The sequence below is a fragment of the Panicum virgatum genome, chromosome 9N, assembly GCF_016808335.1.
Source record: "Panicum virgatum strain AP13 chromosome 9N, P.virgatum_v5, whole genome shotgun sequence".
Classification (NCBI taxonomy): Eukaryota; Viridiplantae; Streptophyta; class Magnoliopsida; order Poales; family Poaceae; genus Panicum; species Panicum virgatum.
In genome coordinates this window covers 5,983,576-5,996,575 of record NC_053153.1, presented here as the reverse complement: position 1 = coordinate 5,996,575, position 13,000 = coordinate 5,983,576, and the positions used below count along the sequence as shown (strand labels likewise).

General features: G+C 41.6%; 1 protein-coding gene across 2 annotated transcripts; it reads right to left on the bottom strand.

Annotated features, from left to right (window-relative positions):
• Positions 1-1,312: 1,312 nt before the first annotated feature.
• Positions 1,313-9,458, bottom strand: LOC120689933 (5'-nucleotidase domain-containing protein 4-like). Of its 2 annotated transcripts, none has more exons than XM_039972390.1 (17): positions 8,903-9,458; positions 8,050-8,312; positions 7,212-7,289; positions 6,336-6,556; positions 5,159-5,251; positions 4,847-4,930; positions 4,563-4,679; positions 4,382-4,472; positions 4,233-4,289; positions 3,950-4,003; positions 3,764-3,821; positions 3,212-3,288; positions 2,820-2,890; positions 2,342-2,402; positions 1,936-1,995; positions 1,804-1,866; positions 1,313-1,702 (listed from the first exon to the last, which is right to left on the bottom strand). In XM_039972390.1, exons 1-17 carry the CDS (start codon positions 9,033-9,035, stop codon positions 1,580-1,582), a joined length of 1,704 nt encoding a protein of 567 aa, XP_039828324.1. In that variant the 5' UTR covers positions 9,036-9,458; the 3' UTR covers positions 1,313-1,579. The 2 variants fall into 2 exon arrangements, with proteins under 2 accessions (XP_039828324.1, XP_039828325.1); XM_039972391.1 differs by lacking the exon at positions 8,903-9,458 and adding an exon at positions 8,404-8,424.
• Between the last annotated feature and the right edge of the window lie 3,542 nt (positions 9,459-13,000).

Below are 13,000 nucleotides of genomic sequence, written 5' to 3'. Positions count from 1 at the left end.
GGCTGGCCCGGAAGAAACGGCGAATCGACGGTTTGGATCTCTCGTAGGCCGTCGGCCTGGTCAAGAAGGTTTGGGAGGCCCATTCCGGCGAACTTTAAATGACGTTTTCGGCAGCAAGTTTTTGGCATTGCTTGTAGTTTTTTTTTGGTCTGAAACGTCACATAATATGACTATAGAGGTAATAATAGTCCGAAGAAATGAAACTAGACTGGTTGCGACTTTTGCCAGCGGGGCTTGGTTGTGTGCTTGGGAAAGGGTATGGCGCACGACGGCAATAACGATGTCAGCAAGTGTGGCTTGGCTTGTTTTTTTTTTTGAAGTAGGTGGCTTGGCTTGTTTTGTCAGCCAATCAACCAGCAGTATTGTTCTCTCATACTAAATCAGCACCAGCTACCAGCTACTAGCTAGTCAGCAGTACTATTCTCTCATAACAAATCAGCACTAGTTATCAGCCACAGCCAAACAAACACAGCGAATGATTTTCATGCCCTCAAGGCCGTCAGGGTTTCGTCGATATATTCATTTACACCCTACAGTTTGTAGCCCGTGGGCAAAAATGTGTTTAGATCCAAATCAACACAACATACTTCAAATGTCCACCAAACTGCTTCCTCGCAGAATCCAAATCGAATCAGACTGTTAGATGGCCCAGCGCAGTGGAAAACAACCAAAGCAAGCCCAAAGCATACCCATTAAATCAAAAAGCCCAAACCATTAAGCAGGGTTAGTAATTCAACACACATAAAGATTAGATGGTGCAACAAAAGCTTGAAATGAGGGGTGAAGAAATCTGGTATGGGATGTAGGGGGGATCAAATTTGAGGACATCTCCTTGGATAACCTGCATCATAATCCAATATTTGTGTCAGAGGAATCATCATTTTACACTGGAACTATTGCATATGGGAAAGGGGAACAGATGAAAACTATAGTCACTGGACTGGATATAGCCCCAACTCAGAGGTCGGCAAAATGAAGTTCATTTTGAATGCTCGTGCTACTGTAGCTAGAGGTCGTTCCAGAAACTATTGAGACCAGTTATTTTCAGCCCTTTGCCAATCCATTCGAGTTTTGGGCGCGCAATTGGCTGCGAGACTCATACGCAAGCATAGCTGATTCAGATAATAAATCTGAATTCACATTTTTGTTAATTTCTTCCCTTTCCATCACTAACCTTTAAGCTGCGAGATTATAAGCACATAATATTGGACCAGACATGCTTTTCAGCAAGAATTCAGCCTGACAAAGGGTGCGGCACTACACAATGGATGTGGTTGAAACACTTAACAAAACACACAGAATTCACAACGTGTAATTAAGACACGATCGGCATTGCTTTCCTTTGCTTCTGCTTAAAACTTGTTATGTACAAAAAATATACAGGTAAATGTATTGCTCTATGTGAAACTATATTTACTATACATAACCCACAATACTCGGATAAAACATGTCCAATGAGTGAATCTTTCGCTTGATAAATACAGCAACTACACATTTTAATCAATGCCCAAAGCTAAAATCACCCACCTAACCTGCTGTGGTTCAATTACAACGGGGAGCTTTGAACTAGGGACTGCTCCTACAGCTCAAGCACATCGAACTCATGGGGCATGTAATCTTCGCTCGGGCGATAGTACTTGTTGGGGGAATACAAACCGAAGTTTGTAACCTGGCTGCTATACAGGCACGCAAACCTCTCGACCTGGGGAAACAAGCAAAAATAAAACCTCGTGTCCACTACACATTGCTGCACATAACATTTTTCAGTGTTATAAATGTCAAATTGTGTCATCCATCATGCACCTGATGAGCAAATCGGGAATTTTGGTACCCAGTCTTCATGAGCTGTCCCCACACCTTATGAAACTGAAATCGAATAAAGAGTACATAAAGTGTTCGGCACATACTCAACAATAATGTAACCTAGCACATTACCTTCTGATGGTGTTGCCTTTGAGCCTCTTGATGAAGGCGACGAGCATGCTCTCGCTGTTGCTGCAATTAAAGAATGAAAGGAAATGGTATTATGAAAAAAAATTGTTACCAACAAAATGTTTACAGGAGTTGACACTACCATATGAAATCTACAATGTTTTGCACAAGTCCTACTCCAAAAGTTGAATATTATTTTCAATCAGCAGCTTGCCAGGATGCTGGTCCTTAAAAATCCTAGGGCACAACTTGTTATCCTAGTATACCTAGTCTAATAAGATATGCCTAAATCTGATTACCGTCCTTTACTCTCTTTTTTTCACATGCGAGAGTGAATATTTCGTTCAAAAAAAATAATTTCTCATGTAGTAACCAGTCGACAATTAAGTAAATCAAAATAAGGACCAACCAGCAGATTGACATGTTCAGAGAACAACTTTTCCTTCTGATTTTCTGTGAGATCATCAAATCTGGGACAAAAAGGAGAGGTTACATGTAGCAAATGTATGAGGAAACTACAGACCATCAAGAAAAAGAAAGACAACATTTATTTATATGTAGAATGGAAAATAATAGTAGATGGAACATAAACCCAAAGCTTAAGGATGTGATCAGCATAACTTTCTTGTGAACATATTGCAGGTATTTACAGGCTCTTTGAAAGTGGAAACAATAAGTGCAGCTAACAAAATTATTAGTATAGTCTTCCTGGAAATATCTATAGAAAGATTGAAGGCTAATCTGCTGCAGAAGTACAAATACATTAGGAAAATTCAAGTTCATTCATGAAAGCTAAAGCAATAGTCTAGGAAGTAACTGCAAATATACTCATATTCAAATGCAAAACAGCTAAAGCAAGTTTGAATTAAAAGACATTCTCAACTTACTTAAGAGACCATTCAAGATGATGGATTCTGTCTTCAATTGAATCACGCTCCATTCTAAGATGCCTAAGCTCCTGAAATGGATACCACATACAAGCAAGCTGGTGACAAATATAGACTGTATACATGAACTTAACATTATCCTAAGATGTCTAAATTCGTGAGAATAAATAATAGCAAATAATGAAAGCAATATGAGCAAGTTGCCGAAACTTTTTTGGTCATGTTTAACTTGAAATTCTGAGTAGGATCATGCAAATGTTGGTCTCAAGCTGAGTTGGCAAAATTCAAATATACTGATAAGCTGCTTCTGAATGTCATAGCTTCTGCCCAGTTGATATATGATCTCATGTTAGGAATCAATTTCTTTTTACAAGCAACTGAGCTATTCATACCTTCCGAGTCGACTTTGATTCTGAAAGAAGCTTCACCTCATGCTCCAGTTCTGGAATCACCAGCATAGTCCGCCAGCCTTTCAAAGATTCACAAGCATTTACGAATTACGAAATGAATGGAATATAGTGGACAACTGCAATATTGAAAGGGAAGTGTCCCATAGGAAAGTGTCACACAAATTCCAAATCAAGACAGTGGCGCGCACACAAGTTCCAGGCACACAATAACTTTGTATGTGTGGCACTTGGATTTATGTGTGCGTGTGTGCTCGCTCGGGTGTGTACCATTTGATTTTGTGTGTGCCCCAGCCCCACAGGAAAGTGTCACACAAATTCCAACGAGCAGTGGCGCACAAACACAAATTCTAGAAGGAAAGATCTATGACTGTCATATAGTTACTTAAATTGATCGAGCATGCAAGTATACTTCTTCTACACATAGTTAACTAGTGGGCAGCACCAAAACTCGTCTGCATTAAGACTACCATATTTAATTATCAAATATATATCAAATTCCAGTGCAATTAAACAGTAGATGATAAAATAACATACCCAGAACTTTCTTGCTGCGCAAAATATCTCCGTATATGTGATCGCCAACATAGAGGATCTAAAAAATTGTACGACACATTATTCTATTTGATTCAACAATTAATATCACATTCAGTGTCAGTGAATCTCTGGGCAACTGAAGCATGTAGTAAACACTATTTTAAACCAGAATAAGCGTACCCATACCTGTGAACTAGAAGCAATAGAAAGTAATCTGTGAAGATGACCAACATTGCCTCCCTGGAAAAGTTACAGTAGTAGATATTACTTATTCAGTTGCTAGATCTAAGATATACGGCCGGCACAAATAATGATACAAAATAAAAAAAGAAACATAATAATACTGATTCTGTTAAGTGGCCAGGTATCATTTTCACCGTTACAAGTTGGACAGAAAGTCATTTGACCATTGTCCACATCTGAGAAGTTGCTATAACAATGGTAAAAAATTGCAAAAAGAATTAAGTACCTGGTAAACTTTGTGAACTGGCATTGCATGCTGACGACTTGATCTTGGGCTTCCAATCTTCACAACAGGAGATATATGTGTATATATAATATATAAGGAATTAAAAAACATTTACCATAGAGATGAATAGACTTGACAAATTTACTAGCCTGAATATCAGCATTTAGAAGTTTTCCGGAATCAGGCTCAACTTCAAAGAGTCCCGCACGGTTATCATCGTGGAAGAAACTTGGCTTTGAACTGAAAGTTCAGCAACGGCTGCCTCTGATCCTTTCGCTAAATAAATAGTAACAACAAAAGAGCGAGGGAAACAGGGAACAAAAGACAAACCTGCCAGTTATTACAATATCGAAATATTGAAGCCACTTGTGGTTGAGACCAGATCCTGCATCTGAAGTGTATGGTCCACAAAGGTAGTTCATGACAACATTGGTATAGTCCCACAAACTGCATGAACAAGTGCATGTATAGATAGTAAATAAATAGATTGTAAGAAGAAGCTCGAAACTGTAGAACCACATGGGTTCAATTTAAGAGAAACTAAGACACATTAAAGAAGTTTGTCAGCACACAAGTCTCAAGAAGCCTACTAAACTCCTAAAGGGGCCATATACCTATTTGTCACCAAGAATGTTGAGCGTCCAGATTTTTTTATCATTTCAAGCATTGGTACAATTGCCAAGTCCTCATTGATGTACCTGCAATATTCAAATTGCACGAATTAGCAGGGTCATCTAGAATATAATTATAAGCATTGCGGAAAGAATGCATGCTTGCCAATTGGTGTGTGGGCCAAAATAAAAATCAAGACAGCCCTATAGCAAAAAAAAAAGTATGTCTTTATAGATATATCTAGCACTGCAATTGTGCCAGACTGTCAGGTGACTGGTATTAAAACTTAACCAAAAAACAGGAAAATGAGTTACCTGCCAGGGTCCTTCGCAACCATCCGCTTTAATGTTCCATCACGATGACACAAGTCAACCGCAGACCTCACATCTTTATACATAAGCGGATAGCTGTACCAACACAGTAATTTAAGCTCAAAAACAAAGCCTCAATTTGTACAAACTCAAGCATAAGGCTGCAAGGGGAATGAAAAGGTGAGAAAAATAATATTGGTTCATGCACTGAGCTCTTTCAAAGCTTCTTTTAAGTTATTGTGTTTCAAGATGAGTTAACTCCAGACAGAATAATGAAAGAAAACACTAAAAGAGCAACAGGTAAACAACATTTTCTTTCCTTGACATAAAAGGCTCTACTGCCCTGTTAATTAAAGCTAAAAAGTAGATAGTCCTCTCGGTTACATGCTTATGGTGTTGTTATATGGTGGTGGAAGATATCGATGATGTGCCAGCAGGCCTGATTTTGTTGGTCTCATGAGAGCAGAATTGGAAAAGACTGTTATATTAATAGTGCTAGGGCACATCATAAGGTAGCAGGTAACTTAATACTTTGAAATATTACCACCAGAACTTCCAAAAAAAATCCTGGAATTTTATTGAACGCATGGATGCTATTAAAGTCTGGTGGGGTCTGTATGCATGAGGCTTGTGGACTGCCAAAAAGAAATTAGTTCAAATAAGAACCTAACCTAAATTACCACAACTAGAGTAAAGAAATGAGGGATAGCATGTCATGGTTACATAAAGGTCATTGATAAGGCATGGCATGTCCAAATCTGGCTGATGGATGTCTGATTTGACAAAGAATTGACATGGGAATCAATACACGCATGGCCAGCACTCAATCGACATGGATCCCAGTACATTGATTAAAAAAACAAGCTGACATAAAATGATCAAAGGAAAAGGGTAATCGGATTGCTTAGGGGATTAAAGATAGTACACATAACTTTATGGAAGAAATGCAATGAAAGAAATTTGGATAATTGTGAATAGACAGCTGTGTAATGTTGGATAAATATTGTTTAATTCCCAAAAGGAAGAGTAAAAAACATTCAAGAGTGGACAACTGGATATGCTCTTCAAAACGCAAAATAATTAATCTAATAATTTGGCACCATAAACTCGTATTTAAATGATGTCCTAAAATTTTAAGTCCCTTCAGTATGGTAAACATTTAAGATGTGAATAACCATACTCTGTGCCTGCAGGTACTTTTCCAGGATTACTGTCCATGAAATCAACAAGCTGAGCAAATAGATAAGCTTCACCCAATGAGAAAAGTGTATCTATAAGGGCATAATCAGGTTCATCAAATGAGTCTCTTATCAATGTACTCCCATAAGCAGCAACTTTTTCTTCTTTCGACAATTCCCTAAAACCATGGTATGCAACTTTTACATACTTGTGTCGGTCCATCTGATAATCACCACCCAAATAGTTAAAAAGAGTTAATTTCGTTGAAAAGGTACATGTACAGTATTGAAAATCCAGCACAGAAATGCAATAAATAATAAGATCAAAAGAAACTGAGAAACAGCAGCAAATATCCGCTTTGCAACACAGATCAAATAAAAAAATATGCTAGAGGCCTAGACCTGCTTTTGTTATTCCCTTTAACCAGTTGAAATTTACACATTGACAACTAACACTTGCTACTTCCATAATGATGACAGTGCTCATTGAACAATTAATGCTAATACTGATGAATTGCAGATGGTAGCTCAAAACTGGTGATTATGGCTTGAACTATATTATACATGATAAATAAGAATAAGTAGAATATTCAATAACAAATGCATGTATTAGTTTGACAAGACACCTTTTGATTCTAAATCATGCAACCACCAACAACAGGTTCCAAAGATTAATCAAAATGCGGACCTCTGTTTATTTTAAAAATATGTGGCTGGCCCTTCATTGATACAACAACAAATCCTTTTAGTCCCAAGCAGGTTGGGCCCTTCGTTAATAATAAGATAAAACACATTATGGTTTCGATAAATAAGACACAAAGCTTCCAGAACCTTGTTCTAAAAAGGGGGGCAATTTAAGCAATTAATTTGTAACTGACCTTCAAAATATTTCCTCTCTTCTTATCAAGAACTAATCCTCTGACCATGTATTTCCAATCAAACTCCCAAGTCAACAGCTGCATGATGAAAGAATAGTGAAATCAAATTCTGAACCAAAACAAGCACAACAAGAGATATGTTTTCATAAAATTTCAATATGTAATGGTGGATTCTAAAATCAAGGAAAATATATTTCACAAAAAATATTCTGCTTAATAAGTGGATAGCAAATTTTATGCTCGGATGCTTTTGCTACGTTAACAATGCAACGGCCACTGAGTCCTGCTAACACAAATAGCAATGATTCCAATAAGGAATTTCAATCAAGAACAGCACCGACATTATGCAGCCAAAACTACATAAAAGCAAACGCAGGTAAAGAATATACTAATTCATCTTTGCTTTCATAACAAAAGCTGATGTGCTTCCTTGAGACAAGTATAGAAATGCCATTACAAACTATCAGAATATCTCTGTAATCAATCGCATGCAACTCTGAGTAACTAGTTAAATTAACTAGTCTGGCCTCTAAAAGCATTAGTGAAGTCTGGAGACTAAAACTATAAAATGATGCATAAGAGCCACGCTAACTTTTGTGACGTCCGAATGGTACAGTCTTAGATACAGCAGAAAACAGTTCAAGCAACTATGTGGAATCTGGAACAGACAGAACAGGGGCCTATGTCCCAACCTCTCTTTAAAGCACGCATTGAAAGGGCCAGTGCAATTTTATCATAAATTAGAAGCAACAAAGGCACAAAGCTAGTACGAAAGCAATCAATCTGGTTACTTTGTCTTCATGTATCAAGCAAATTCGTGTTTGTTATGGTAACTAACCTCTTCAGGGTAGTTCAGATCCTTCACAAGCTTCTCAATTGTACCATAGTAAGCAAGGGACTCGAAGGTCTCAGGCTTGTACTGTGCAAGAGTGTAGTCCATATCAAATCCCACTGCTGTGATGTTCCTCATGTTGAGTGACCTGTTGCAGAATATCTCCTTCCCGATAGAAATGCTTCTCGGTTCTGCCGAAGGTGTTGACCATACTGCCCAAGTGGATGCTGTTTCCACTGCACCGCTGTCCATCCTTACAGCACTACAACCTGATATATAGGAGATCAATAGTAGATCAGTATTTTAAGAGGAAAAATGCTAACCATCCGTACAAGCTAAACTGAAAAATGCTAACCGTACTTTATGATCAGTAGAAAAGCTCGTTGTTACGACGGGGAATTATGTCAGAGTTTGCGAAAGCGTTTGATGTTCAACGTGACAGCGTAATAAAAGGGCATACAGGCAAAGTGGTAGAGGTATCACGAGTAAACCGAATTGCCGCATCTCACAGGAACAATGCACACTAACTCTTGAAACGCTGGATGAGAAAACGAGGATGCAAAATGCAGGATCATCAAATTCCAACAAAATCCACTGCGATCAACCACAATGAATTCCACCAAAACGGTAAAATTACTTTCAAAAAAGGAGCGTGGAGCCACGAAATTTCATGGAAACAACCATCAAAATCTGAGAGAGAGATCGGAAACACACGAAATAAAAACATCTCACATCACGGGAACAGGCAACCCGCTGAGATCGCAGAGGAACCGCTCGTCCTCACAAAGCACGACGAGAAAACAGCACAATTCTCACCCCGCTTAGAAAACTTCACGAATGCACGGAATCGCGCACGCACCTCTGGACCCGCCGGAGGCCGACGCTGCGGCGGGCGAGCACGACGACGACGCGGACGCGAAGAAGAGGAGCAAGGGAGGCGAGAGGGGCGCGAGGTGGAGCGCGGCGGCGAGGGGCCTCCTGGACAAGAGCATTATCGCTGGCTCTCAGCCCGCGCGCCTTAAATAGGGGGGCAGCGCCGGATGCGACGAGACGGACGGGACGACGGAAGCGTGACCGTTGTCGTGCTGGGGGAGGGAATAAATGCGGCGCTGGTGGGGGAAGGGTGGGAGGAGGAGGGATCCCCGATGCGGGCGCGCGTGAGGGGGGCTGCGAGCACCGCCGCGCGGCGGCGGCGTCTCATCTCATCGCGCCGGGCATTGGCCGGCCGGCGGGCGGGCGGGCGGGGCAAGTGGCGCGGGGATCGTGTGCGGATTCGGATGCGGATGCCGCGGAGCTCGAGTGCGTTGGAAGCAGCAGCGGCAGCGGGCGCGGGCGGGGCGGACGCGGGGAGGGGGCGGCTGGTGGTGGAGGAACCGCTGGCGCTGGGTCCTGGCCTCCTGGGTGTAGATGGATTTGAGTTGGGGGCTGTGCTGCTGACGTCGCTCCGGCGGTAACGGATGGCGTGCGGCTCGGCTGCCCTTCGGAGTTCGGAGGCTTGTGCTCCGGCCACACGCGCACGCCACAGATGAGATGAGCGCACGAGGGTGTCATGGGTGGACCCGCGGAAACAGGGCAGAACGGAGGAGCCTTGCTAAGTTTTTTTTAAAAAAAAATAGCCTTGCTAAGTTTTCGCAGCACGTGAATTGTTACCTTACTGAAGCTTGGTAAATACCTGTAATTAGAAAACCTGTAATATTAGATTATGGTGAAGAATGCAGCTATCAAATTACTCTAAATTTGATCAAATTTATAGTAAATAGTACTAAATTTATATCCAAATAAATTTATTATAAAAATATATTCTATAAATAATCTAATGCTACTTATTTCGCACCATGAATGATAGTACTTTTTTATACAATTTTAGTTAAAGTTCAAACTATTTGACACATCGAAAAGTGAGAATTGCATTTTTTTTATGGATGGAGGAAGTACATCAGTTATGGCAAAAAAGATATTGTGTCAGCCACAAATTATGAAGGAAATAGTTGAAGTTGTTGCAGTAAGAACGTCGTTTGTAGTAAGGGGATGACAGAGGTAGAGGGTGCCGATGGAGAGGAAGGTAGAGTACATGCATGCAAATGTGAGGAAGAAGAAGGTGCCTGATGCATAGATCCGTACAAAAACCAGTGCATCGATGGAAAAGAAAATGCCAAAAATAATTATCGCCGCTCCAATACATAGTCAATCTGGGTATATCCCATGCATTAAGTCATTTTGTTATTTTATGCTAGTCGTTAGTGTGCTTCAATCTACTATTCAAAACCGGTATTGACAATAAACAAAGGAGTAATGATGGTTTTAAAAAAATTATGCAGAAGCTTTGCATGATGGCAACCATGATACGGGATTTAAAAAATATCATGAAAAAGTAGGGAAAAATATATGTATTGCGTGTATTTGCAAGGTAGATGGGTAGAGACATTGAGTTATTAGCTAAAAAAAACTACAATATCTAAAAATGTCATCACAAGAATACAATAATATTCAGTTTTGGACTTGGTAGACGGAGTACAAATACTCCTTCAGAAATGAAAGATTGACATTCACACAGGAAAAAGTAGCACAAAATAAAACGGTAATATCTGCCTAAAATAACAGTTTTTAGTGAACAGAGGTAGTACTTTGTTACTACATCGCAGAGAACTTGCCGAGCAAAAAGAAAAAGAAAAGAAAAAGGAAATAAGCTAAGGTAGGTGTCGTAGGTGGAGACCTACATCCGGGTGACGTAGTGCACCCGCTTAACCCTAGAGGGTGAATACTTGGGGAAGCGCTAAGCGATTCGGCAGGTCTACCTAGAGAGCAAGAACACAAGAACACTCGAGGATTTAGAGTGGTTCGGGCCGCCGGAGCGTAATACCCTACATCCACTGTGAGTTGTATTGCTCTTGCGTAAGAATGAATCTATCATCTGCCCAGGCTGGGTACTGGCCTCTGACGGGACTTCTTCGACCTTGGCTTTCTCTAACGGGTGTCCCCTTTTATAGCCCAAGGGGACGCGTACACAATGTTGAGACCCCGACAGGTGGGTCCAACGCGGATGTATAGTATACTGCGCAGAAGACATTAATGGTGCTATAGTGTTGAGAATGTCTCCCCGGATACGCTTCATCGCCCTGTGGACTCTCTAACCGAGGAGTGGATTCACCTGTCCCATCGGCGAGGCGCCCGTTGAGGTAGTATAGGTTGCGGCGTAAACTGTTGGGTCTACCGCGTAGGCGTCATGATGGGCGAAGGCAAACCGTCGTGTCCAACTGGCGTAGCAGACTGACATGCGTGGCGTGGGCGGCGCCAGCGGCTGTACTGTGTGCCTTGGTAACGTGCGATCAACAGTGCAGCCTGGCAAAAGTCGCCTCGGGCTCTGCTGTGGCAGAGCGCACTTACATCTCCCGTATTGAACGCGGTAGGTGAGCGAGTCTTCCCGAGGAAGCTTCGCGGCCGTGCGCGTGCCTGCGCCTGCGGACACGTGGCGGCTCCGGACCTGCCCCAGGCGGGGTGTCTGTTCCCTCCCCGCTGAGGGGTTCGGATAGTATATGGGGGTCCGAGACCCGTGGGAGGTCCGGAGCCCCCGGCTGTTAAGGCGCGGAGCTTCCCCTCCTCAGGGACACGTGGCGTCACCGGTCCCGTCCCAGAGCGGGGAGCGGGTCCGGAGCTGTTGGCTCGGTGAGGTAAGAGCCGGGCCCCTTACGGCGTAGTTACGGATGACAACACGAGTCCTACCTTGTTGCAGTAGCAGTGGGTATCTCTGTTACAAGGTACCGACAGTAGGTTTAGGATCCCAAGCTTTATAATATTTTTTAAAAAAATACATGCACATTTCACGATTTCCCGAAGATATTTGGTGGATGGGTAGCAAAACTAGCTGCTCCCCTGCGGATAACACGCGATAAATACGAAACACGTCTTGACCGTGCAATCCTGGGCCTGGATTCCACGCTGGCATAAAGCCACCGCTCCGGAATCGGAAACTACGGAATGGAGCCACCAATGCGCTTTTTTATATTTAAAAAAGATCAAAATTTCAAAAATATATGTCCGTTTTGAAAAATTTCAAAAATATATTCCGGTCGCCCTATGGGGCCAAAAGGCCCTAAATATATTTTTTTCTTCAAATTTGCAACGAGGTTCCTAGTCGGGGGCGCGCGTGCACGCCCCCCGACGGGCAACAGGGGGGCCTGTCGCCTCCCCCCGCGGGCGAGGGGGGCTGTCTTATTAAAGAGAGGGGTGAGGAGAAAGGAAGCGGCTTAGCCCTGTCGGATTCCACACTTGTGATCTGTAGGTTAATACATTTAGTTTATGTATTTTTCCATTGGTATTGTAGAGTAATTTAATTTAATTAGTGCTATAGTAGAACCATTTAAGTAGGAGTTTAATGATACTTTAGTTACGTAGTAGTAAATTAGTTTAGAAAATTAATACTACACGTTTATTATTACAATTGCAGTACTATTAGAGACGTGTTTATAAATTAATTACGATTTAGAATAGAATTTCGCATATGCAGTATAGAATTTGAGTGTCATCACGTAGTTATGAATACTTATATGTTGTAGTTGAATTCCATATTTAGTTTTTACGGATTATTAAATAAGGTAGTGAAGTAAAGAGTATAACTCGATAAGTATTCTGTGATATACAGATATGTCGAGCAAGATGCAGTTTCAAGTATTTTTTCCGTGATTTAATGAAGGACAAGTTAGGTGCGGTAGGAGTTAGCGGCCGAGATCCCGCCGACGATGATGACGACTACCGCATACAGTGTAAACTTCATGACACGCTCGAATAGCTCAAAATATGGACCATAGTGTATCTAGCTGCGAGTACGAGATCACAGGTTGCCACTGCTCAGCACGACGATCACGGATTTCCCAAATGTCGCATTCTTTGCCCAGACATACGTGACAAAAGACGACAACCCAATAGTAGTGTCCTTCCACCATTTCAAAAAGATGTGACA